The following is a 27,201-nucleotide window of genomic DNA, read 5'->3' as shown; positions in this document are numbered from 1 at the left end:
CCCCATGCTGGAGAAGGAACAAGTTACTTACCTGTAACTGTTGTTCTCCAGCATGGGTCTGGCATGGATTCACATGCGAACCCTCTCGCCTACCCCTATGCGGCTCTTCACTTGGTCATACTGCCACTTCACGTGCTTCCAAATCTGAAGGTGGCTGCCAGAGGCGGTGCTTAGGTAGAGGGCAGTCATTGGCTGTGGTCAGTATGACGCAGAGACCAGTGATTGGTTATTGCTACGAAAGACAGATCAGAAACGAAACTGATACTGGTTTTTTCTTTACCGAGGATTCCCAGCCTGACGACAGGGAATATTCATGAGCATGTGAATCCATGCCAGACCCATGCTGGAGAACAACAGTTACAGGTAAGTAACTTGTTCCAACGTTATGGCATCAGGTACCACCGGCACCAGTGGAGGAGTATATTTATTCAACTGCGATAATGCTAAGATTTCCTTACCTCCCAATCCTGTAATCCTAAAATGATTTCCTTTTAAATCTGGAAGGGGTCCATGTATTAAAGAGGCCTCCGCCCTGGTGTCAATTAAGGCTCGAAACTCCTGTGTATTACCCGAATGCCAAAAAATGTCACTTTTACATGAGGTAGTCTGTCTACCTTAACATGGGCTGTTGTTACCGGAGTTTGATCCCCATCCTATTAGTCTTTAGAGTGTGAACCTTTAGATTCTCTCTCTACCATGGCACTAACCATTTTCCTCAAATCAGCATAAGTTGGTTGGGAGGGTATCGGGTGATTGGAGGACTCATCATCACCATCCTCGGGGGACGATTCAAAAGGATCTACCTCCTGTTTTTGTTTACGTACATCTTGTCATTTCACTTGTTGGTAACGCTCTTTCCTGTCCAGACCTCGTTTTTTATACAATAAATACATATCACGTGTTTCAATTCCATCAATATCCTCTCGTGGCACACCATCTTTCAACAAAGCCAGGAACATATCTTTCCTAGATACAAAGAAATCTCGGCTGTCAAACCTCCTGCCAGGAGTGCATCTTTTCGCCCCTCCCTCTCCTAAGATCTTTCCTCTGGTTTTTCCCATTCACCTAGATCCGTGAGCTGTCTAATCGTATCAACCACTTCGTCAGTAACTTTCCCTGTCATACCCACTAGTAAGGTCATTATGACGTTTTTGTTTGTTTGTTTATTCATTTGTTAAGCGCACCAGACTCGTGAGTAAAAGGGCGCAGCAAAATGGAAATGCAAGACTTACATAGTTTCGTATCCACAGATTACAATATTTACATGATAGCAAAATATACAGTTTTTTACATGAATACAGGATATATACAATGTACAAAATAGGACGAAGAAAATATAGCCAATGAAATTAAATAAATGAACAATAGGCACTGTACAAGGATGAATGTGCCACGTGGGGCCCTTTGTAAGACACTAGGCTCCCGAATGGATCACAATGCACAAGGTCTTTAGAGATTAATGCAAAACTCAAAAGTAATACAGTAGTCCGCTGTTACTGCAGGATGAGCAAGTCTCTGTGGGAGTGGGCAGGTCCTCTGACGGTAATGATAGACTAAGGATCCGTAGCAGTGATATGTTTTATTACATTTTTCCTGAAATGTAAGTAGGGTTGGTCTGCTCTCAGCTCCTGAGGCAATGAGTTCCAACATTTAGCTGCCTTAACAGTAAAGCTATTACCCCCAATGGTAGTAAGCTTATATTTGGGAATAGTCAGGCAATTAGTATTCCCAGTTCTGGTAGGTCTGAGAGAAGTTCTTCTCTGGAGTTTATCAATGAGGTAGCTGGGGGCTGCGTTGTTAAGGGCTTTATGTGTCAAGGAGAGCGGTTTTAGTAGTATTTTGTTAGATGTAGGTAACCATTTATGTTGACGTCTCAAGGAGGAGATGTGAGTTTTCTTATTTATGCCTAGTGCTGCTCTTAGGGCATTATTCTGTAGTGTTTGGAGCTTTTGAATGGTAGATTTATTGGCACCACTGTAGAGGGCTTTGCAGTAGTCGATTCTGAAGAGTATTAGAGCTCTAGCCAGGATCAGACAACAATTATCAGAGAGGAACGGTTTACCAGCTCTGAGTAATTTGCAGGTGTAAGCCGTGGCAGAGGTAAGGGATTTGACCTGTTTATCAAAGGACAGTGTGGAGTCCAAATAGAATCCAAGGGTTTTTACTTCCTTGGAAACTTTAATGGTGTTACCGTCAATATTGAATGATGAGAATTCTTGGCTTAGTTTTTTGATATTAGCCTGCGAACCCAGAATTATAAGTTCAGTCTTATCATCGTTCAAGCACAGGCCATGAGTGGCCATCCATGCTTGGATGATAAGGTAGACTTTGTTCACTAAACCCATGTCCTTACCGTAATCCCCGGAAAGTGGGAGGAGAATCTGAGTATCGTCTGCATAGTTAGTGTAGGTGATACCCAGCTGGTCCAGATCGTCGAACAGTGGCTTAGTGAAGATGTTGTAAAGGGTGGGCGAGACGCAGGACCCTTGGGAAACACCGCATAAGATGGGTGTAGGGTCGGAAGCTGCTGAAGGGGAGAAGACTCATAGTTCTCTCGCTCAGGAAGGACTCAATCCATTTGGTGGCACCCGTGGAGAAGTGGGCTGCAGAGTCAAGGTGCCGGCATAAGACCTTGTGGTTGACCAGATCAAATGCGGCAGAGAGGTCAAGTAGGAGCAAGAGTACTGTCCTTCCTTTGTCTCTCAGCTCGTCTATTTGGGACTTTAGGTCGATTAGGGCTGTCTCTGTTCCGTGTAGTGGACGAAAACCAGATTGTCTGTTGCCTAGAAGTTTATGCAATTCCAAGTGTTTTTGAATTTGAATGTAAGGGGCTTTATCCAATATTTTTAGTAGAAATGGACCGTGGTAATGGGCCGGTGGTTAGTGGGAATAAGCAGATCTAGTGACTGTTTCTTGAGGAGGGTTATCATCCAAGATTGTTTGAGCTTAGCAGGTATGGTACCTGTAGCAAATGCGGCATTTATCAGTTTAGTTATGAATGGGGAGAGTTCTCTGGCAGCATCTTTTATTAGCTGTGCTGGGCAAATATCGCCTTTACAGTTCGAGGGCTTCAAAGATAGGATAATTTTTTCTACCTCTATGGTATACATTTTAGCAAAATGGAAGGTAGTATTGTGTGCCGATGGTGACTTGTTTGGCGAGAGGTTGCTAGGCGGGTGCTGTAAGTTCAGAGCTTCTTTTTTTTGTTGAATTTTATTCTGGAGTGTGTCAATTTTATTCGCTAGGGCATGTTGGATGTCTGTACACCAGGATTTGTCCTTGGTGCAGACATCAGGAATAACAATTGGGAACTATAATTCTTTGAGTATGCAAAAGAGTTCTTTCATACTTGAATTTGAGTTAGCAATACGCTCGTCGTATGAATTGCGTTTTGCCAGGCAGATTTCCTTCTTGTAGTGTGAGGATAGTGAGGTTAATTTGGCTTTGTTCTCGCTAGAGGGGCAAAGTCTCCAATTAGTTTCACTTTTATTCTTTAATGTGCGGAGGTCTTTAAGTTGTGGAGTGAACCATTTGTTTAAGTGGGTTATTGGTTTGCTAGGCCTAAGTTTGAGAGGGGCAATTTTATCCAGTGTGGTGAGGATAATGTTGTTGAATTCCTGAACTAGGCTACTAGGGTCAAGATTTTCAGGCAGTGCGTTAAGTGTGGGCAGAATGGCAGGGATAACTTTCTCTACCGTGATACTTTTTTTACTTCTGGTTAAGCATGGTGGCGCTAGTGGTTGAGCCAGTGGGGTAGGTCTTAAATTGGATAGGTGAAAGGAGATCAGAGAATGGTCTGTCCATGCTAAAGGCAGGATGGATGAGATAGTGGCTGAGCAGTTAAGGTCCGCTATCCAGTCCAATATTCTGCCTTTAAGGTGGGTGGGTTTATTGACTTTTTGGTTGAGGCCTAGTGCTTTGATTGGATTGGCTATTTCAGTCGCGTTTTTATCCATTTGGTCATTAAAGCCTAGGTTAAAGTCACCTAATAGGAGTAGTTGCGTGGTGGGTTTAAGGTTATTCATAATTATATTCTGCAGGTCTTCCTCAAAGGTACCAAGAGGGCCAGGTGGTCTATATATAAGTGTATAGTAAGGGATTGCGAGTTATTTATCTGAATTTTGGCAGTGATGGTTTCACATGATTGTGATAGCTGGGTAGGGACTAGTCTGAGGCCGAGAGCAGTTTTAAAGATAATAGCGATACCGCCACCTCGGGCATTATCTCGGTCTTGTCTGAATATGGTGTAGCCATCAGGGATAGCTAGCATAAGGGCAGGTCCTGCTGCATTATGGAGCCAAGTTTCCGTAATTGCGAGGAAATCCAGGTTCCCTTCAGTGATTAAGTCGGCAATATTGGTGGCGTGTGCGACTAGTGATCTTGCATTGAGAAGCGCTCCTTTGAGAGGGGGGGGGGCCTCAGGTGTTTTGTTGACTCGGGTACGTTTGTTGGGGATATTGCAGACTTTAGTCTTATAGTTATTGAGCCGAAGGGTATTCGCGTCCGAGATGGACATTGGAGGAGGCAACTTAGAGTGGCTAGGCGGTCGTAGGTTAGATTTGTAATTAGTTTTGAGGTTGGTGGCCGGAAGGGCTCTTCTCAGTGGTTCATATAATTTGGCTAGTCTGGCGCAAAGTTGGTTATTTCTATTGGACGTAGCACATGGTAAAGAGGCTTAGGGTATTGTCTCTCGGGCCTTGTAGTGTATGGCGAGATTTGGTTGCACAGTATTTGAAGGGATTAGTAGGCTAAGGTCTAAAGTAGTTACTGGTGACTGACCAATGTATTCTTGGCTGCTAGAGTCCACCTGTATGGCAACAGCCATGGTACAGAGCAGTATTGCTAAGTTTAGCATCCTTCCAATTCCAGTATCAGGATGGTATAGTATCAGAGCTGGGGGATTCCGTTACCACTAAATGGAGCAGATAGTTTGTGGTATGCGGCAGGGGGGGCTGTCTGAACTAAAGTGTTTTTAGCAGAAACAGACAAATTCACCAAACCCATATGCTCGGGGGTCTCTAGGTGAAATAGCCTCCTTCATGGCATGTTGCCTAATTCTCTGAATAGCTTCCCTCAATGTGTACCATTTCTTGTCATCAGTCGGCCAATGTAACGTGATAGGATATTTGTGATTACATCCTTGTGCTGCTAATTGCAAAAGAGACCATTGTCCATCGTAACCGTTAACATTACGAGTAGGAACTGCACGCAGGGTCTCCTGTATTTGAACATCATTCGACAAGGGTAAAAACTAGCAGAATCTGCATCTACCAGAAGACCCGCAGCCCCTCCATCAAACATTCTGACCATCCAAGCCAGCAAATACTCACCCGCCCTCTGTTTTAGCCTATGGACTATTTCCCTGACTTCTTCTTGCAAATAATCTTCAAGAGCAGTCTTGTAAACTACACCACCTCCAGGATTCAACCAGTGACAACCTAATCTTCTGCATATTACGGGATTAACGGTCACCTCCTTACATGCAGGTTTAGGCTTTGTTATAGGATCTGGTTCAGAATCACTACTAGTGGTAGTGCTATCAAAAAGTCACCATCCCACTGATCAGGGTACCAATCCACACCTGCGGAGGCAATCACAGTTGCTACCTTACGAGAATTAACCCTTTTTTTAAAAACAATTTTTATTAATTTTAACAATGAACAATCGTCAACAATACAAACCAACCAGTGAACATCATACAAAGTTCAGAGCCTTATATGCAGTATCATGAAAAGTCCACCGTCTCACCATTGCCCCCCTTAACTCAAGCCTACTCCGCCACACCATCTGCAATTGTTTCATCCGGGGGTACCCTCCCCTCCGTTCTCCCAGAGGAATCGTAATCCTCCAGGCAGGTCTGGGTGGGCCCGGACAATGCGGCCACTAAGTGCCTCCAGGCCATCAGTGTATCCACCTCTTCATCCCCTTCTCTGTTGGCCGCCTCACTCCATACCACCATTTCCACTTCTGCCCATTTCTGGAGGTCGTACCACCAAACTTCTACCTTTTTGTCTACTACTTTCTTTCCAACTCATGGCAATTCTGCGCATGGCAAGTATATACGCCAGGTCCTTAAGTTTGCTCACGTGTTCCATCTTGCGTGGTCTAGAAAAAAACCCTACCATGCACACCCACACAGATTCCACATCTAATTTAATCCTTTTCTCGGTCAAGCGGTGAGCTACCTCGCACCAGTACGTTTTAATTTCCGGGCATGCCCAGAACATATGTAACATCCCTGCGTTCACTTCCCCACACTTGGGACACATCTGTATTCCAGCATTCTTGAATCAAGCAAACCTCTGTGGGGTCATATACGCCCTGTGAGTAATATATAACTGTATTTGTTGCAGCCTCGCGTTCCTGTACACTTTTTTGTGGTATCTTTGAACCCTCACCCACAACTCATCATTTATAGGTTCCCCGGCTTCTTCTTCCCAGTCTCGTCTTAGTTGGATCACCTCCTTCCCCACCCTTGACATCAACAGTTCATATATTCGAGAGACCTCGTGCCCCCCATCTGAGACATCATAAATCGTTTCTATGGTCGCGTCGGCTGACCCTCTACCACTAATTCTGACCACGTCTCTTTCACCTGCTGCACCAGTCTAGTGTAAGTAATATACTGTCCCAGGTGTAGACCAGTTTTCTCCGCCAGCGCGTCAAATTCCTTCACCTTCCTAAGTGTGAGGCACTTGGAAAGGGTTGGGTTTTTCTTCACTAGCTTTGACTTTGTATATGATTTGTGTGTCGTCTTCGTAGTTGTAGCAGGTAAGGATGTGTCTTTTGATGAGGTTAATCAGGGGGGGGTCAAGTAGATGTTGAAAAGTAGTGGTGAGGGGGATGAGCTTTGTGGGACTGACTCTACATGTTTTGATAGGTGTTGACTTGAATGGTGTTATCCAAGTTATTTCTGTTCTTTCTGTCGTGAAGGATTTTAGCCAGAGGAGTGCTGTGTTGCCGATTCCTATATCTTCAAGTCTGTCTGAGTGTTTTGTGATGGACTGTGTTAAAGGCTGCTGATAGATCGAGTAGTATTGGAGCTGATTTTACGTTGGAGTCTGCATTGGTTTTAGATAGTCCGAAATCAATAGTGATGCGGTTTCCATTCCCCTCATGGGTCTCAAGGCTTTATGTGCCTGCTCTAGTATTCAACTGTTTACTGCATGTTCCAGGATTTGTTTGCAGACGTAGCTTCCCAGGTAATAGGATGTTTGAGATTGGTCCGAATTTGGTTAGGTCTTCCTTGTTTCCAGATGGGTCTTTAAGGAGTGGCTTGATGTATGCCGATTTGAAGGCTTGTGACACAGCTCCTGTTGCTAGTGAGTGGTTGAAGAGGTTGAGGAAATATTCTAGCCCCATGGTGCCAGGTGCTAATTACGTTATTTCCCACAGCTTTTGGGGGAATATGGGCTCTACTAATCCTGTTGCCTTCTTTGTGTCCTCACTTTGTTCAAGCCCATAAGTCATGCTTCCCGGCTCATAAAAGCCTGTATTGCCCGCAGCAGAGCGTACGAATGCTTAAAGTATAGCTTGGTAAAGTATTGAACTCTTCCCAAGTACCGGAAGTAAAGCATTCCTGTTATTGTAATAAATTGTGTAATCATGCCTTTAGTATATGCACAAATGTTAATGAATTACTTGGTGTACAGTTAAGTGTGATCCTTCACATGTCTATTAAACTAGCACGCCTCTGTATATGCACATAATGTACTAGTTCATGTACACCATCCGTGTTTTCCTAGTGTACTAATGTCTCTATCGATGCCAGAATATTTCTGCAAGTCATTCTGACACCCATATCTTCCACAGAACAGAATTGGTGCTGTGAAACAGCTGCAATATGAACTGGGGAAAGTCCTTAGCGACGTATATTGCTCGGATGGTGTGGTCATTGCTGGGTAAGCAAAGATTAACAGAAAATTGTGTTCTTCAGTAACGGGTGAAAATATTTATGGAAAAGCCTTACCAAAATAACATTGAAAAAAGTAATAGATTGCTGTAAATACTTTTCTTTTTGGTTGTGTTCAAGTCTGACAGAAGAGCTAGAACAATGATATCAAGGCGGAGGGGGAATAAAAACACTTTTGGATGCACCCGTGTTTATACAGTTGTGGGTCTGTTTTTTATCTCCATGAAACTTCTTTGTGGCCAGGTGGGAAGGCAGCAGAAGGAAGCCAACTATTCCCCTCTGCAGCAGCAGGCCAGATCATCCTGCCTTTTTTCATAATCAGATCATTGGTGGTCTGCGCTTAAAGTGGGCTGATGTCTCCCGGGGCCATACACATACAACCTTTGAATCTCAACCTCGAGACAAGGCAATGGGCAGAACCAGCCACCCTGTGTAGCACCTTCCATCATCAACCCCTCCAACCTATTCAAGGTGTCCAGACCCTTACTGCCATATAGCCTATTATAAATAATACAAATAAAAATGTTGGTTCCAAGATTTAATTGAATGAGTAGACACTGCAAATCCAGACAATGCATTTCCACATGGTTAACCTGGGTGTTCAGCGCACTGTTATTCTATGTGCATAGCCCACAGCTCGGGTGCGTCCAACCCCACTTAAAGATTTGTCAGCCGGAATCATAAATGAAGAATATCCCTCCAACATACAATTCTTTGTTGCCCAGTTCTCTTTGAAGCATATATCAAGGCTTCTCACACATATCCAATCCTAGTCATCCAAACGTCTGGATAAACCTTCGATATTCCCTGTGGCCACTTTCAGCTTCCTGCTTATACAAACATTTCTATACAATTCGTTCCATCTATCTAAACCTCTGTGGGGAGAGCAGAGAATATCAAGGCAAGTTAGTAGACGGCCAAATGCCTTGAGTTGGAACCAATGTTGAGCTTGCCACGTCATGGACCACGAAAGCATGGGATGGTGGTCTTCCCTCAGTTAAATGTTCAAGTGAGGTGATTTCAGTGTTCTGGCATCTGTTGATAAAAGTCCTGATTTAAGATAGCCATTCGCCTGGGTTATTTTGATATAGTCTAGTCCCCTTGTGGCTTCTGGGCAAATGAGACATACATCAATGATATTGCCTCAAATCAACGATAGACACCGGTTCCCGTGTCTTATCCAATTAACACATTTGTTGAGAAGGCTAACATTGTCTTCCCAACATGCCTTCTGTAGTTTAAGCACATTAGTTAAGTATACATTATCTAGCGTTACCTCATGGTATTATCAGAACGCATAATGCATATTAACAACTATTCACCTGTTACCGTTAGGAGGAGCATGTTGCTGAGCTTTAAATGCATTAAAACCACTCCCCGACAGGTGTTGGTTGGGACTGCTGGGCTAAGCACACAAGAAATTAGGCTTACTGCCACCACAATATGAATGATTTTTAACTTGGTTTTTCACCTTATTTACAGTGTTAAAATCAATACTTTGTGTTAATTGAGTTTCCCTGTTTTGCTTAAGACGTCTAGGGGTGGGGAGTAGCTTGGGCTCAAGAAGCTTCTGCCTCAGGCCCCCATCTATTTTCGGCTCTAGCACTAGAGAATTTAGTGCTGCTAGTTCTATTTTTACCCATTGACAATTCTGGCAATTAACTTTTCCATCATCCACCATATAACGCTGGCCCAAGGGCTGACTCCCAGCATTTGCTACTTTACCATTACCTACTGGCTGAGTTATAGGTGTCAGTATTATTTATTTGCAATCATAAAAAACAATTGGAGGGAGGTGCTCGCGACCAAGATGGCTGCTGACCATTGAGCTCCGAGCTTGGGACCTGAGGAGGAGAGGCCTGGGCCTGTGCGGACCCAGTGATTGTAGTGCAGGAGGATGGGGTGTGCAGCGGATTGCTGTCGGTCCTATCGGGTCACAGTGGATGACCTTCTGATGCATCCTTGCCCAGTTACAGCTTGGTGAGCTGGGTGCTCCGGTAGCGCTGGGAGTAAGAGCACATTGGAGCGACTGAGTTGCAAGACGGATGAAGTTAGGGGCCATCGCTGAGAGTGGATGTTGGCCTGGTGGCTCTTTGACGGACCGGATCCAGTTGGATCGGGCCCCCGCACCACTACCATGTGCGACAGTGATAAGGAGCTAGGTGGCTGGACCGAGGCTCAGGTGGAGTATGGGTTGCCAGCCACCAGCCCTGTGCAGTGTGGGAAGGCCTGGATGCTGCAGGTGCTAGAGCGGCATCCTGTAGGGCTGCAGCATCGTCTCCTGACGGGCTCTGCGCAGTGTGGGCTGAGCGAGTGGTACTGCTGGCAACAGTGGCAAAGAAATACTGCATTCTCCCAGCACTGCAGTCCCGTGGTGCAAATTAATGAATGATGGAGAAGGACTGCTGGCAACCTAGTGTTTTTCTGCTGAACTTCCAGAGGAGACTTGGCACAGAAAACTGTAAGGAGCGGAAGGAAGGGCATTTATTTCCTTTGGATTGCGTTTTGCTCTGTTTACATGTGCTGTGGTTCCCCAGAACAGGAGTGGCAGGAAGGTGTCACTGGTCGGTTTAGGGTGATGCTTGTGACTCTTTTGTTCTGTGACTCTTCATGGGGCTTGTCAAGGTGCCACAGTTTTGGATCCACGCTGTTGGGAATTGCTCTGACCCAATGCTGCATTAAGGGGGTGAAGCCAGCGTCCTGGGTGTTGGCGGAATGGCAGTGGGTCGCTCCCCCGTCTTTAATGTTAATACTAGGGGTAGGTGGAAAAGCCTGTGTCAGTGCGATTGCCGAGCTCTCCCTCCCCCATTGGAAACAGTTGATTTCTTCTTGTGAACCGGACACTGCACAGCATTGCTTGTTGGATTTGCTGTCATTTTGGGGGAGTGGTCGGCTGAGTGGGGAGTGGCAGCTGCTAGCGAGCAGTGGTTTTTGGGCCGCCGCGGTCTTCCCCCACCCCCTCTGATGTGAGTGCATTTGGATATTCTGTGCAAAGGAGATGGGTGCTGCCTATGTGCGCCCTTGACAGTTATTGGATGCCAAATGGAATAGGAAGCCGGGTCGCCTGCAGATCACGCAGAAGGAAAGCCTTGCTCTGTGCAGGGGCACCGTGGCTTCAGCCTGCTCGTTGGGGCTAGCAGAAGCAGCGTCAGCTGGCTTGTCTCCAGCTGCGTCTGGAGGGTCCACAGGCCAGAGTCCAGATCTGGGCCTAATGCTGGCAGGAATGAAAAGCAGCTTTGCATTGGTAAACACCAAGTTGGATAGCATGGAGGACAAGATGGATCGCATGCAGGAGTGGATTGAAAAGGAAAGCAGAAAGGAAAGTCTGTGCCTGGTCATCGCGGAGGTGCTGAATTACTGTGACCGGGATGCCATCCTGTGCAGAGTGCGTGAGCTCAGGGATTTATACTACAAGGAGTCCAGGGCGGCGTTCTACCAATATCTCCTTCTTGGCTGCGAAGCATATGCTGAGAGAGGATACAATTCACCATGTTATACTCCTCTAAGTTATACTCCTCTATGCTCTACTCTGTCCTCAGCTGCTAGAGCAATTCTAGGGGGTGGGGGGGGGCTAGCAGACCTTGGGCTGCTGGATCTCTGGAGAACGCTTCATCCGAAGGAGAGGGACTACTCTTTTTATTCTTACGCACATGACCTGAGGTCCTGCATTGACTACATAATGGTTGGGCCTAGCTTGGTTCGTAATACGGATAGCTGCGTTATGCTTCCAAGAACACTGTTTGATCACTCTCTGATTCTGTGGCGGTTTCAGATTGGGAATTTAATGGCTGCCAGGCCTCATTGGCGTTTCAAAAGCCATGCGTTATTATAGGCCGAGTTGGTAGGGTTCACTGAGCAGGCTAAAGTGGTTTTGAGTGCTCCGATCTCAATTGATGATATCCTGAAAACAATCAAAGATCTACTGACTGCTAAGGCCCCAGGTCCAGATGGGATTGCCCCAGAGTTTAAGGAATACAGCGCTAACGTTGCTGAGTGCTTTCTTCAAGTTTGGCAAGAGGGCTTGCAAAGTGGGTTGTTGCCTCCTTTGATGCATGAGTGTATAATATCTTTGATACTAAAGCCTGATAAGGACCCATTAGAATGTGCCTCCTACAGGCCGATATCCCTCATTAACATTGATATGAAAATATTTTCTAAGATTTTAGCAGACAGGTTGCTCCCTTTTTTCCCTAATATTGTTCATTTAGATCAGGCTGGCTTTATCCTGGGCCGTTCCACAGGCCTTAATTTGCAGTGACTGTTTGCAGTGTTGGCCCAGATTGATCCCTCGGCACAAGCGAGTGGAGCACTATTAGACATGGAGAAGTCGCAGGAGATTGAAGTATTTGGCAAAGTATCGGGTCTACAGGTAAGGTCTAAATCAGTCCTGTTCTCACTGAACAAGGCCACGTTACAGCCCACAGGCACGGAGCGGTTTCGCTGGGAACAAACCTCGACAAAGTACTTGGGTGTACAAGTGAGTAGAAGTCGTTCACAGCTACTTGGGGACAATCGTAGGGCTTTTCTAGAGCCGCTCTGGAGTAAAATTGGCCGGTGGGTGATGCTCCCTATCTCGCTCATGGGGAAGGTGACGATAATAAAAATGATCATCATTCCTAAGCTATTATATTTTTCTCAATGTTCTGGTGTGACTGGGTTCTCAATATTTTGCAGAATTGAAGTAATTATTGATTAACCCGGTGTGGAGCCAGAGGGTGCCGAGAATCAAATGGGAGACGCTTACGAGGTCATGCAAGCAGGGAGGCCTAAATGTGCCCTATTTGGAACTGTTATCTTGCAGCACAGGTGTCAATTGCTGCATACCCGGTGTCAGGCTCTCAGCCTTTCCCACATGTTAGGATAGAAAGAAGGTCTGCCTATCCATATTTGCTGCAAGTTACCTTAATTACCAGGCAGAATAATGATCGGTGCCCCTTCTATCCTGTGGCCTGCACAGTACATGCATGGCGAAGGCTGTGTCAGAGAATGCAAGTGTCTCTTCCGTATACCCCAGAACCTATGGTCTGGGATGTTCATTGTCTAGCCCCGGCGTGTGATGGTCAAATTTGGAGGAAGTGGTCCTGATTCAGAGTAAATAATATGTTTGATTTTTACGTTGAGGGGCAATTTGTCTCCTGGGAGCAACTAAGGGCCAAACTGGGTGAGGCATTCGGACTAGCAATTCAGTTTTATCAGATCAGTGAAGCTTTTTGGGCTTGGTCGCCGTCCTTTCCCTCTGAACCCCAATCCTTTCCCCTTTTGAAGTACTTGGTTAATGTTTTGGGTGCAAAGAGGATGGTGTCAACAATCTATCAGATGGCTCTAAGCGCAACACCAAGGGTGGTGCCAGCATGTAATTTGCAGTGTGCAGCAGATATAGGCTCAGATCTGGGGGATGAGAGGTGCGATACATGTGCTCATACACCAAGAAGGTGGTGATTAACTCCCGGTTCAAGCAGAAATGTGATGGCTCTTGTGGTGGGTGATGCCCAAGATGTCAGTGTGATAATGCTGGATTCATTCCTGTATTGTGGAGCTGCCCTTCCCTGATGGCCTTCTGGCAGCGTGTGACGGAAATGACCAGGTGTATTATATATCACAAAGTCCCTCTGGACATCCTTTGTTGTATGTTTGGGTGGCTACCGGGGATCACTAAGGGGAGGAGGACATTTCTGTCTATATGTATGCTCTTGGCGAAGCACTGCATGCTGATGCTCTGGTCCAGCGCTGTGGCCCCAATGGGGGAAAAGTGGTTGAAAGACTTGGCGTGGTGCTGTGATGTCGAACAAGAATATTGCAGAATGCAGTCTGCTGGAGCTTGGCCTGGAGATATCTGGGACCCGAGACGATCCTTTCTAGAGACTAGGGATCCTGTGAGTGACGATGTCGCTGCAGAAGGAAGGATGACTGAGGAGGTTCACTTTCCGGGTATGGGAGTGACTGTTGCCGGTTTGAGGAAGTAGGGTACTGTTACCCGAAAGGTTTGGCAAGTGCGCTGGCTGGGCCCGTGTGAAGGGTGCACCGGATGCATTCATCCCTATGGTCCGGGGGCGACTTGCGTATTATCCCTGCAGGGTCTCGGGAGGAGGCATTGGATCTGCTAATTTTGGTAGCTTTGTTCCCAGCTCGTGCAGGACCTAGTTGATCGGGCTATCCTCGTTGCGGTCTGTGGCAGGATTATTTTTTATTGCCTGCTTATGTATCTGTATTCTATACCCTTGTAATGTTTTTTTTGATTTTGTGTACTCTGTGAATGTCTGCATATGACATGAACCTACCTATAAATATATATGTGTGTGTATATATATATATATATATATATATATATATATATATATTTTAAACAATTGGCGATTGGGATCATTTCGTTAATGGCAGTGGGCAGTTGGTCGTCACACCATGCATCAGACTTATCAGGGGGCAAGGGATATACCTGGCCTCCCATAGAATGAACTTCAATTAGGAACTTATAGTTACTCCCACCCTGCTCATGTTCAAGCCGAGGGCTGTCCACAAGATCAGAAATAATTTTGGGTTTATTCCCCCCCCTCCCCGATCCCCTTTCATGACTTTATCTTTAGTATTAGAGAAGGGCAACTTTGAAATAATTTCCCCTTATTTTTCTCCTTCACCTGTGACCCTTCTGCCCCTGTCCTGCCCCCAGCCCCAGGACCATTTTGTTTCACCCCAATTGGCACTACCCCCGTGATCAATAACATCCAGCAGTACCCATATTTCTTCAATCCACAAATTAACTTCTTTAATGTGAGCGGTCAAACGTACACTCCTTTTTGGGCTCGGGGTGGGTAAGATTTGTGACATTGCCTTCTGCTTGGACAAAATTAACCTACTGTTTAACCTACTGCTAGGCTACCAAACTTCCCAGCTACATCAACACCTACGACCGCCCTTCAGGAATAATACTATAAATAAGCCTCCCCTAAGGGTTAGCCCAATGGCCAAATGCAAGGTGGCAGTAGTACAATAAACTGAAGACAATATAAATATTAAAACATAATAATTGGGCCTACAACTCCATATTTAAAATAATAAAAAACATGCTCTAAAGTCTTAAACTAATAACAGATCTCTTAATGTCTTACAACTTCATAACACCTAAGCAATAGGAGTCCCAAAGGCACTCTGTGAGACGCTGTGCTGGAGGTACACCCGACTGACTCAACGGGCTGGCATAGTCCGACTCCCCTCGCTCTGCCTCAACAGCACCTCACCAGCAATAGAAGATGAATTAGCCTTTGGGGGTCCAAGTCCAAGATCCAAGCAGAAGAACAGCTCCACGCTGACCATGCAGTACACACCAAGGCACTGAAACATATATAGCACAATAAGTGCTTGGCAACGCAGGGCAGGACATCGCACTCAGTGCAGTAATTGTCTCCGGCAAATGGTACACCATAAGATATCATAGAACATGATAGCAGAGAATTTTCAGGGAATTTGGATTGAACCTATCCTGCAATAGAAATAAATATGATAAGGCCACACAGGCTTTACAAATACTATTTTTCCTCTCCAGCAGCCCCAGCAGCACAGATTGCCAAGGCTGCTCTTGCCTGCTCCTCACAGCGGCTTCGCTGCAGAGCCCTGTTTAAATATGGCAAGCAGGTGAGGGAGATTAGGGCTTCTCCTCCCACGAACACACACAGCAGCCTCCCTTGCAGAGACTGCTCTTGCCCGCTTGTCGCCACGGCTTTGCCGCAGAGCCCAGTTTCAATATGGTAAGCAAGTGAGGGAGATAAGGACCTCCAGTGAACACACAACGCAGCATCCCCTGCAGAGACTACTCTTGCACGCTTTTTGCCACGTCTTCGCTGCAAAGCACAGTTTAAATATGGCAAGTAGGTGAAGGAGATTAGGGCTCCTCCTCCCGTGCAGAGACGGCTCTGGCTTGCTCTTCGGTGGAACAATAATGCAATTGTAGGTGGTGGAATTTGGGGCAGCTAACAGAAGAGTCATAGGGCGTCCTATGCTTGCTTTTTCCCATCTGCTGCAGGCTTTTATAACATTGCTGCTCATTACTGATGCTCTTACTGCCACAATTGGGCTCTCGGTAAAAACATTTCATACTTACCTTGTACTATGTTATTAGGATGTGGGCCGTAAACCAGTATTTAGCCTAATCCACTAACACTTCAGTTGGCAGGCTGAAAAATGATCTCGAGGGGATTGGGTCCTCCGACGTATTCCATATCCATGACAGGTAATCACGCCAGCTGTGCTGCTTTGAATAATTTTCGGCGTCTGCGTCCTGTATCAATGACGTCGATACGCTGTCCTCGAGGGCCTCCGACGAGCCGACGTCACCGGATGTTATAAGTAGGATGCACGACGCCCGTAGCCTCAGTTCAGTTTTTTCCGCAAACGTGTTTGCTTCGGAGATCTCGGCGCGCCTCAGTTATTCTGAGTTCTATCGGTTCTTCGAACCAGTTTGTTTGTGAAGATTTCCGTGATGTCATCGTCTTCTACCCCGCGGCCGGGTTTCAAGAAGTGTGGGGACTGCGGTGCCAAGATGTTGCTGACGGACCCGCACAATGCCTGCCTCTGGTGCCTCGGTGAGGACCACACCACGGACGATTGTGACGATTGCCAGGCGTTAACTTCGAATGCCTTGCGGGAGCATAAGAAGAAGCTTTCTGTCGGTAAGGTGTCCAAGCCCCGGAAGTGGAAATCCACTGGGCTTTCGACTGACGATTCGAGGGGCGACTCTCTGCATCGTCGGCGTAAGTCCAGGGGGGGTCTCGGTCCCGGAGCGAGGCACTCACGGAAGCGCTGTCATCGATCGCCTTCCCTGTCGGCGGGTTGCTTGTTCCACCAAGCATTTCACTCCTGCAGAATGGGATTAATTCCGTAAGGAGATGATGGCAATTTTTCAGTCGCAGGGCTCCGTTCCGTCCGCGCCGTCGAAAGACGCCGGCAGGGAACGTGCTAGAGACACTGTTCGCACTCCTTTGGACTCGAGCGGTCGTCGCGATCACCAGGAACCTTAGAGGTCCCGGTCGGACAAGGTGGATCGCTCTAGCCATGCCCGCTCCAGGTCCTGGTCCTTGACACCATCAAGACCATCGGAGCCTGTGAGGTCATCACTGAAGACGTCGACGCCTTCGGTGCCGAGACCGTCGAAGGACTCTCTAGAGGCTCTGCCATCGAGGAAGCTGTCGACTCTCTCGAGGCTCTGCCTCTGAGGAAGCCATCGATGCCATTGGCGCCGAGGCTGTCGACTCTCTCGAGGCTCCGCCTCCGAGGAAGCCATCGGCGCCGAGGCTGTCGAAGGACACACTCAGGGTTCCGGCCTCGAGGACTGTGTCGAAGCCATCAGCGCCATGCTCGACGTCGACGCCGATTCTGTCGACGCCTTTCGAGGAGGATTTTTCGGAGGTGCCCCAGAGACTGGTGGAAACTCAGAGAAAGGCCCTGCAGAAGTCAGCAAGGCCTGCCTGTATTCGAGCCTTTTTCTGTGCCCTCATCCAGGGATTTATTCCAGCCCCTGGATTACATCTCTGAGGTGGATGAAGGGTCTGATGAAGGTATGGTTCCTGAAGAGGTTCCTGATGAACTCATGCCTGGTCATAGCCAGCTAGAAGACCTGCGTCAGTCCTTGCACAATGCCAGTGGTCCGGACACCTCTCTGGAGGTGGAGTTCGGTAGGCCTGAGCCTGGTACGCACGCTGAGTCCTCGTACCGGCGCCTTATGTCAAGGGTGACGGAATACTTGGGGTGGTCTGCGCCACCAGTGGATTTTCTGCAGGATGACCTGACGGATATCCTTGACCAAGGTCCCCTAACTGACCCGGAACTGCCATTCCATATGGCCTTGCAAAGAATGGTGGCAGCGACTTGGACTGCTCCGGAGAGTCTCCCGGCAGTGAGCAAGTCTTTGCCGAAAAAATACCATCCAGCCAGTAGCGACCCCAGCTACTTGACTACGCACCCCACTTTGGAGAGTTTGGTAGTGCAGGCTGCTACGGCCCCGGCAAAACAGGCATCGTACCCTACCATCCCTCCTGATAGGGACGACAAACGTTTTGATGGCTGGGCGAAGAAAGTGTTTTCTTCAGGGGGTATGGCTCTACAGGCAGCCAACTCTGTGTGTGCGGCTGAACACATCACCGAAGGGGAGGAACGGGATGGCAAGGATGCCATGCGTGAATCCATTCAGTTGGGTCTGGACATGGCAGATTGCGTCAGCCGGTCTATGGCGGCAAGCACCGTAATGCGGGGTTTGCTCCTGATTTACAAGCCCGGCTTCTCAACATGCCCTTTGATGGTGAACATCTTTTTGGCAGCAAGGCTGACAAGAGCCTTGAGAGGTTGCAGACCTCCAAAACTGCAGCGAAGTCGTTGAGCGCTGCAGTTCTCCAACCTCCCCCTTTCCGACCTAGGGGACAGCAATGGAGGGGAGGTTCCTTTCGATATTACTCATCCTTTGGTAGATCGAGAGGAGCTGCAAGTCAAAGGGGCCATCGTAGGAGTATCAGAGGTGGAAAACAAGGTACTCGAGGTACCTAGGCTGCTCGGGCAGTTGCCTCTTTACCTTCAGGCAATGCCGCAGCCGCTTCAGCTCAGTCATGAGGCCATGTCTCGGGGTTCGCCGGTTGGGGGAAGGCTGGCGCAGCATCTTGTAGAATGGAGTGCCATTACTTCAGATGTGTGGGTTCTGGAGATCATAGCCCAAGCTACTGTCTTCCTTTCCGGCAGAGGCCTCCCAACAATCCAGCAGGGAATCTCTCTTTGAGGAGTCCGGATCTGCTCCTTGCGCAGAAAATAAAATCCCTGCTGGAGAAAGGTGCCATAGAACTGGTGCCTGTAGCGGAGAGGAACAAGGGATGGTATTGCCCTTATTTTTTTATTTCGAAGAAAGAGGGAGGTTTGAGACCCATCATGGACTTGCGTGGTTTGAACAAGCTCCTCAGGAAGGACAAGTTCAAGATGGTCCTCCAGGCCCTTCAACTTCAGGCTGGTTGGTGTCTCTCGACCTCAAGGACTCTTACTTTCATGTGCCGATCCATCCCAAGCACAAGAAGTACCTGAGGTTCGCGGTTGGCGACTCGCACTTTCAGTTTCGGGTTCTGCCGTTCGGATTGACATCCGCCCCAAGGGTTTTCACCAAGCTCATGGTGGTGGTGGCAGCGTATCTCAGGAAAGGGGAAATCGCGTCTACCCCTACCTGGACGATTGGTTGATCAGGGCGTGCTCTCCCGAGCAAGTCCTGGATCATCTGTCAGTCACCTGCCACTCCCTTCACAAGCTGGGCTTCTCCCGCAACTTAAAGAAGTCCCACTTGACGCCAATGCAGCGGCTCCAGTACATCGGAGCAGTGCTCGACACGTCCCTGGGGCAGTGTTTCCCTCCCCAGGTGAGGGCTCATCACATTCTGCAGATGGTGGACAAGTTTCAACGTGCCCAGAGTCTCCCGGCGTTCAAGTTCTTGAGGTTGCTCGGCCTCATGGCATCCTGCATTTTCCTGGTGCCAGAGGCCAGGCTGCGGATGAGATCTCTGCAGTGGGCTCTCAAGATGCAGTGGTCGCAGTTCTCCGGCAGGATGTCGGATCACATTCAGATTCCGCCCTTGGTCGCACATGATCTTCTGTGGTGGCCCGTTCGTAGTGGAGTGGTCCTTCCCACTGCTGTATGCATTCCCTCCAGTCCCCGTCATTCCGCAAGTGTTGCGGAGGTTACAGAGGTTCGGTTCCCGGATGCTCCGCATTACTCTGGCATGGGCCAGGAGAGCGTGGTACCCGGACCTTCTAGACCTGTCCATCTGCCCTCCACGTCATCTTCCCTACCGAGACGATCTGCTCTCACGGGAGGGGGGTCGAGTTCTCCATTCAGAGGTCAAGTCTCTCAGCCTTCATGCTTGGTATCTGAAAGGCTGAGGTATAAGGATTGGAACCTCCCCGAAGACGTGATGGAGGTGTTGCTTTCGGCCAGAAGGCACGCAACGAAATCCCTGTGCCGTTGGAGGAAGTTCTGCGACTGGTGCAGGGTACAGAATGTGGATCCTTTCCAATGTGCCATTCCTTTGGTTTTGTCTTTTTTGTTTTCTCCAGCCCACAAGGGCCTGCAAGTAGGTACCATTAAGGGGTACCTGGCGGCGCTGTCCATAATTAAGCGCTCGTCCGAGGAATGTTCTTATTTTAAGATCCCTTTGATTTCTCAGTTTCTAAAAGGGTATTACCCAAATTGTTCGAACACAATTGTTCGAATTACCTAATTGACCGAAAGTCAAGGGTCCGAATTGACCTTTGCACAATTGACCGTATATATATTTCTGAGGCTTGTGGAATCTGCTTAGATCACATGCAGTGCATAGGCCGACATCTAGTGGAAGCTGCGGAGTATTACAGTTTGCTTTTCGAAACTTGAAAATGGACGTCGACACAGAGCGTGCCAGTAATACTATCCCTAGTGTGACGTCCACTGTACCCATGATCCCTCACGCAAGTAGGACCCTCAGATTGTTTTTTTCTGCCATATTTGTCGAAAGCATTGCGCGGAGTTCCCTGGCTTTCAACCATATTTTGCTAAATATCATATAATTTCCCCCTTTCTTCCACTCCCACGTTGAGACATCGAAGTTCGAAGATCGATGCCGGCCCAGAGAAGAAACAACCGTCGAGAGCTGCACGACAGACTTTGGGTCTCGGAAGGCCTCTGGCCTCGGCCCGGGCCTTGGAAGGCCTCTGGCCTCGGCCCTGCAAGTAGGGAGAGTGGGGGGTGGTAACATACTCTACATTCTTATTTTTCCAAACCCATACTATCCTGCTGCCACAACGTGTGTATGGAGGGTACCCCTTTTAAATGTTAACCCAAGTGCAACCGCAAGTATCCTTGGGTTGACAAACACGCCACCTGTAACCTCTGCTTGCCGAGGGATCACCCCGAGGCGAACTGCAGAGCGTGTAGCCGGTTCAAGGCTAAAACACTAAAGGAACGCTCGACCAAACATTGGGCCCACCACGCCAGACAACTCGAAGCCATGGAAGCAGAGGGCGCCTTCAGTGATGGCAGCGACGCTGTACTTTCGGATAGCGAGGGCAAGGAGGTGTTGAAAGACGCCCAGCGCAAGTTCCCGACCTCGGAAGATTGTCCGGCAGGGCAGTTATGGGGAGCACACCCGGCGACACGAGCGCTACCCACACCACTTCTACACCTAAACACTCGAAGTCCAACCGAGACTCGACGCGTGTGTCGAGTTCTCGGAAAGAGGCACGAAGAGAGCGGTCCATCGAATCGGTGTCCTCTGGGCGTTCTCGGTCAAGATCACCGCACGACACGAGGCAACCGTCCACAGTTGCCAAAGGTGCCTCACTCACCAAAGTCACGGAGGTACGCTCGTCAGAAGACGAAACCGACCGCCAGCCCCAGGCCGCATACCTGGAGTCGGCTCTGGCAGACGGTTCGGCGGCTGCTTCCGAGTCCCGATGTCCGCACTTGAAGGAAAGAGACACTACCCCCGAATCTCGACGACAGGCGTCGAAAAGCTCTGAGAAGGTGAAACATCAGGAAAACACTCTTCTACACATGGGGAAGGGGGTAAACAGCAGGAGAAACCATCTCACCCTTCTTCTGCACAACAGACACATAAAGACAGTTCTAAGTCTTCAGATAAGCATCAATCCAAGACCCCTGTACAGGTCCATAGGTCCAGACAAGGAATAGAAGGGGCGCCCTCTCAAGAAATTGTCATTCCCAGCTCCAAAAAATGGACCAGTGAGGATATAGACCGGGTTATGACTAGAATGTCCTCCCTAGCAGACTTCTACTCCAAGAACCCAGAGCACTTCCTCACCTATACCCCTGGCGGTGCTACTCCTTCAGGATCTAGGGACCCGCAGCCCCCTGGTAAGAAACCTTGGTTTGAGACTCCAACGCAAGGTCTGACTTCAGACCCTTTTTACATCCAGCCTTACACCCAGTATAGTGAGGATCCACAACAGGATGAGGATCCAGACTTGGTGACGTTGGACGACCAAACTGGGGTGGACTATTATGGGGACGACAAGGATCAAGATGAGGAGGAAGATGACTCAGAAGTCTACAGAATAGACTCCCCTGTTGGCAAAGAACCTCAGGTTACCGACTCTCCAGTCAACAACCAGCCCCTCCTAAATGAAGTCTTCACTAGAGCGGCAGAGCACTTCCGCATAGACACTCAGGGAGCACAGGAGGAGAGGGACTTTGCTGAGGAACTAGTGGGAGAAAAGAAACCCATTGTCCAAGCCGTTCCAATTCTCCATCCAACGGAGAATTGATCCTTCCCTTCTCTCTCCTAACCTCACCAGGGCAGTAAACCCCAGAATCGAAAAATTGTTCAGGGCAGCCCAATCAGAGCCGCTTTACATTAGGAGTCAACTGAAGCCTGATTTCTTGGTAGTTACTAACACCCGGAATAGGGCGGTGACACCTCTATCATCATCTGAGGCCCCCCCAGACAAGGAGAGCAAGAAAATGTACGGGTTGGGAAGGAAGGTAGCCTCCACTTCTGCTTACCAGGCAAGGATTGCCAACACCACCACTCTGCTGGCAAATTACAATTGCCACCAGTGGGAGCAGGTAGCTGCCCTCATTGACTCCGCACCAGAACCACTAAAGGGCCAGTTGGCCCAGGTCGCGTCGGAGGGGAGAGCCTTGTCCGGTTGCATCCTCAAGGCATCCTTTGATGCTGCAGATAACGCGGGCAGGCTAATAGCAGAGAGCACTGCATTAAGAGGCATGCTTGGTTAAGACAGTCAGGGCTGTCATGATGCATACCCCCGGGCATCCAGACCACGGCCATCGGCCCCGGGAGCAGGCATCATGTCGCCTTGAGAAAACCCAGCAACCCCTGCTAGGGGCCGTCTGGGTTCAGTCCTGGCGCCTATGGCATCAGGCTCATATGGGACATCAGTCCTGGCGCCTATGGCGCCAGGCTCATAGGTTCACCCTTACCTGATGCAGACCATGCTGCAAGAAGATCCAAGCCCATGTGAGGCCTGGAAGGGACTACTTTACCTTAGGGACTATTTTGTTACTCGGGTGTGGTCGGGGAGGAATACCTACCTGGGACTACTTTGGAGGCTATTTAAACCACACACGAAGAGCAGCACACGCTTCGCGTTATTCTGCATCCAGCAGCGTAACGTTCACCGTGCCAGCAGCAGCATCCAGCCTTCTGCCACGCCCGCCTCGAACCTGGAGCACCTAGAAAGAAGGAAAGAAGCAAAGGTTAGAACAAGAGTACTACCTGATTTCTTACCCGATTCCGGATTCATCGTATCTTCAAACCAGAGGAAAGACTTTGTCTTAAACGCGTCGCATTGCCAGCAGCAGCGCCGCGCCATACTCACCGTTCCACGCAGCATCTCTTCGATCCGGCGCTGTCTCCATCTTTACATCGCCGAATCCCGGCACCTAAGGGGGCAAGAAACAACAAGGTGAGCAGAGAGAAGAGACAATCTCTTTAGCCGCCATATGCTTACCTGATTTTACCACCGGAGGTATAATTGATCAGCACGCCACATCTTCTTATGCCGCACCTGTAAGATAAGGAGAAAGCAGCAAGTTTAACCCTTGGCATTATTTACCGGACAGTGTTGGGTAACACAGACTTTTACCGGAGCGCTTTCAGCTGTCAATCTTCTTATTGGGTCAAAGCTGCAAGATAAAAGAGGAATTGGACAGGAGTGAATTCCAGACATTTTTAACTCTTATGGACTATATACTTACGGCTCTTCGCCAGGACCTTTTGGAGTCAAGATTCGTCTACAACTCTTCCAATATCTTCAGGCAAGTGAAGTAACTGGTCATCAACGCGCCCCTGTGTGCTTCGCTTGTGGAGGGCTCATCTTTCAAGAATATAAGGTGAGATTGCTGAGAGGGCGCTTCAGAGGTGATTAGTGGGGCGGACAGTGGGGGTGCTATCACTTGAATCCACAAGTGGCTAAATCCATCTCTCCACTTGTAGGAGAATATTTCTACGGGTCAAGCAGACAAGATTAGGAGGACAGATCCAGTCAGTCATCGCTGCACTACGCATCACGTGGGTGGAGGCCGCAGCACTCCGGGTCTGACCGACGCCCCTGTGGGAGCCAGGTGAGCGTAACCGGGTTTAAACCCGAGACAGAAGCATCCTTAATCGACATGCCGGTGGAACCTAATCTACTGTTTAGCAAAGCGGTAGAGGACGCATTAAAGACTACCAAAGACGAGTATGACACTCTGAAATCCCTTGGACAATTGGCGAACAAGCCCCCTAATCAAAGAGGGAATGGTAATTTTCGTCGCCCACGCGGCCAGAATTCTCAAAGAGGCTCCAATTATACACAGGTACAGGGTACATCTTGGGGTAACAACCAACAGGCTACCCAGAGTTATGGCAGAGGAAACAAAAGAAGCTGTGGTAGAGGTAGATGGAGCCCCAGCAGAGGCGGCACGCCTCCCGCAAAAGTGACGCTCCGCTTGGGGTCCCTGCTCACACATCCCCAGTAGGGGGACGCATTGCCATCTTCACCCAAGCTTGGGAAAGGATCACATCGGACAGATGGGTGCTGACCACAGTGTCCGCAGGATACTGTATAGAACTGCTCAAGCGTCCCCGAGACCACCCTCCACGCCAAAAGGTGCATTCCTTGGAACACCAAAAGATCCTCCTTGAAGAGATCATCAATCTTCTAGCAAAGGACGCGATCAAACTCGTCCTTGGCAACCAGGTAAACAAGGGTATTTATTCAACTTACTTCCTTGTGCCAAAAAAAGATTTAACAATGCGCCCAGTATTAGACTTACATCCTCCAAACAAGTATGTCAAGCCTCAAAATTTTCGCATGACTACTCCCCAAGAGGTAATCCCCCTCCTAAAAAAGGGTGATTACATGGCAACATTGGACATGAAAGATGCCTATTTTCATATTTCCATGTTCCCAGCGCACAGAAGAGTCTTGCGCTTCAAGGTGGACAGTCAGCACTACCAGTTCAAGGTGCTGCCCTTTGGTATAGCCTTGGCTCCAAGAGTATTCACCAAGGTACTGGCGTTGGCTGCAGCACACCTGCGCAGGGAGGCAATCCCAGTGTACCCTTACCTGGATGACTGGCTCATCACGGGGGAGACCCCAGTAATTTGCAGATCAAACATTCAAAGAACAATCAACCTCCTTTTCGAATTGGGTTTCTCCATAAACGAGAAAAAATCAAGCCTGGTGCCAAGCACCTCCAAACAGCTGCTAGGAGCTGTCCTAAACCCTCAAGAGTGGTTGGCCTTTCCATCAGAGGAAAGAATTCGGAATCTACTACTGCAAATTCCTCTATATCAGTCCGGTCGCCAGGTAAGGGTGCGCAAAGCGATGCGTTTGCTAAGCATGATGGCGTCATGTATTTACCTGGTCCCCCACGCCCGACTTCGACCCATGCAAGAATGGTTGGCGAAACAGTGGTCTCAGGCAAGAGGTCAGTGGGACGATCTAGTGGTCGTTTTGCCAACACTTGTACAAAGTCTTCACTGGTGGACAAGAGAGAACCTGTCAAAGGGGAAACCCTTTTACGAGCCAGAGGTACAGGCTGTAGTCACAACAGACACATCCCTGTCAGGGTGGGGAGCACACCTTCTTCACCACACAGCTCGGGGTCTCTGGTCTCACACATTGGCCAAGAATCGTATCAATCTGCTAGAGCTTCTGGCATTATTCAGAGCGCTTCAGGCATTCGAGCCCCACCTATTGAACCTGTTAGTGCAGATCCTGACAGACAGCACAACAACGATGTTTTACCTAAACAAACAGTGAGGTACTCGTTCACCAAATCTGTCCAAGCTTGCCCAGAAAACTTGGATATGGGCACTCAGACGGAACATCTTCCTGTCATCTCAACATGTTCCAGGGGATCTCAATCCGCTAGCGTACGCTTTGAGCAGAGATCCCCTCCCAGGAGGACACGAATGGTGTCTACACAGAGAAGTCGTAGAAGATATCGTCTCACAGTGGGGTTTCCCCACTACAGACCTATTCGCCACAAGCGAAAACGGGCAATTCCCAGGATTCGCATCCAGGTTCCCTCAGACTCCAAGGGTAACGCCCCGTGGATGAACTGGTTAGGGATGTTTGCCTACACTTTTCCACCAACCCCTCTCATAAGGAAAGTGGTCAGCAAGATGCACAGGGAATCGATGACGCTCATCCTAGTTGCTCCCATGTGCGCGAGGCAACCGTGGTTCCCACACCTATGCAGACTAGCGGTGTGCGAACCCATCAGACTCCAGTGCTGGTACAACCTACTGTCCCAGCACCAAGGGCAAACAGTGCATCCTCAACCCAGCTCAATGAACCTGGCAGCATGGCTCCTGAGGTCATAGAGTTTGGACATCTCAACTTACCACAGAGATGTATGGACATCCTAAAAGAATCTAGGAAACCTAACACGAGGCACTGTTACTTTTGATAAATGGAAAAGATTCGTTATCTGGTGCCAGAATAAGCAAATCAACCCGGTTGATTGCACTCCTTCCAATATTGTCACATACATGCTCCCCCCTCTGGATGCAGGGTTGGTATTTATCTCACTCAAGATACACCTGGCAGTGCTGTCAGCCTATACCACTTCCCACAGCAAGGTGTTGTGGTGGAAGGTACCAGTGGTTAAATCCTTCATGGAAGGGGTAAAGAGACTCCACCCTCCAATTTCAAACCCACCACCTGGATGGAACCTTAATGTGGTGCTTGCTAAGCTCATGGGCCCACCCTTTGAACCCATGCATAAAGCCAGTCTCAAACACCTGACCTATAAAACTGCCTTCTTAGTAGCCATTACATCCATAAGAAGGGTCAGTGAAATTCAGGCTCTGTCAGTGCAGGATCCTTTCTTTACTGTTCATAAAGATAAACTGGTTCTACAAACACACCCTAGGTTCTCACCTAAGTTCATTTCTAAATTCCACGTTAACCAGTCCATTGAGCTTCCGGCCTTCTTCCAAGAACCCAAAAGCTCTGCTGAGGTGAAACTACACACTCTAGATGTGCGAAGAGCAGTCCTCTACTATGTAGACAAGACCAGGCCGCAAAGGAAAACAGACCAACTGTTCATCTCCGTAGCTACAGGCAGAGAAGGAGATTGCGTCTCTAAAGGTGCCATCTCCAAGTGGATAGTCAATTGTATCCAGCTATATTACTCCCTTTCTAAAACGTCTCTGCCTTTTACCCCAAGAGCCCACTCTACAAGAGGCATTGGGGCCACTCTGGCTTTCATTGCAAATGTACCCCTTGACACCATTTGCAAAGCAGCTACATGGAGCTCTATTCACA

At 48.5% G+C, this 27,201-nt stretch overlaps 1 protein-coding gene and 1 long non-coding RNA gene across 3 annotated transcripts in view; one reads left to right on the top strand and one right to left on the bottom strand.

Moving 5' to 3' along the window:
* FBXW8 (F-box and WD repeat domain containing 8) overlaps positions 1 to 27,201 on the top strand; it is a 1,779,087-nt gene that overhangs the window by 573,363 nt on the left and 1,178,523 nt on the right. For both annotated transcript variants that reach the window (XM_069619213.1, XM_069619212.1), the window contains one exon: positions 7,813 to 7,901. In XM_069619213.1, coding sequence (XP_069475314.1) covers positions 7,813 to 7,901 — 89 coding nt within the window. The remainder of the gene's footprint in view (positions 1 to 7,812; positions 7,902 to 27,201) is intronic.
* The window catches only part of LOC138492190 (uncharacterized), a 239,851-nt gene that overhangs the window by 9,750 nt on the left and 202,900 nt on the right, over positions 1 to 27,201 (bottom strand). The gene's annotated exons all lie outside the window — the stretch shown is intronic.

This window comes from Ambystoma mexicanum, chromosome 10 (genome assembly GCF_040938575.1).
Source record: "Ambystoma mexicanum isolate Mex_15411 chromosome 10, UKY_AmexF1_1, whole genome shotgun sequence".
Taxonomy (NCBI): Eukaryota; Metazoa; Chordata; class Amphibia; order Caudata; family Ambystomatidae; genus Ambystoma; species Ambystoma mexicanum.
Note: the sequence above shows the minus strand (reverse complement) of the source record. Positions and strands in the feature narration are given on the sequence as shown.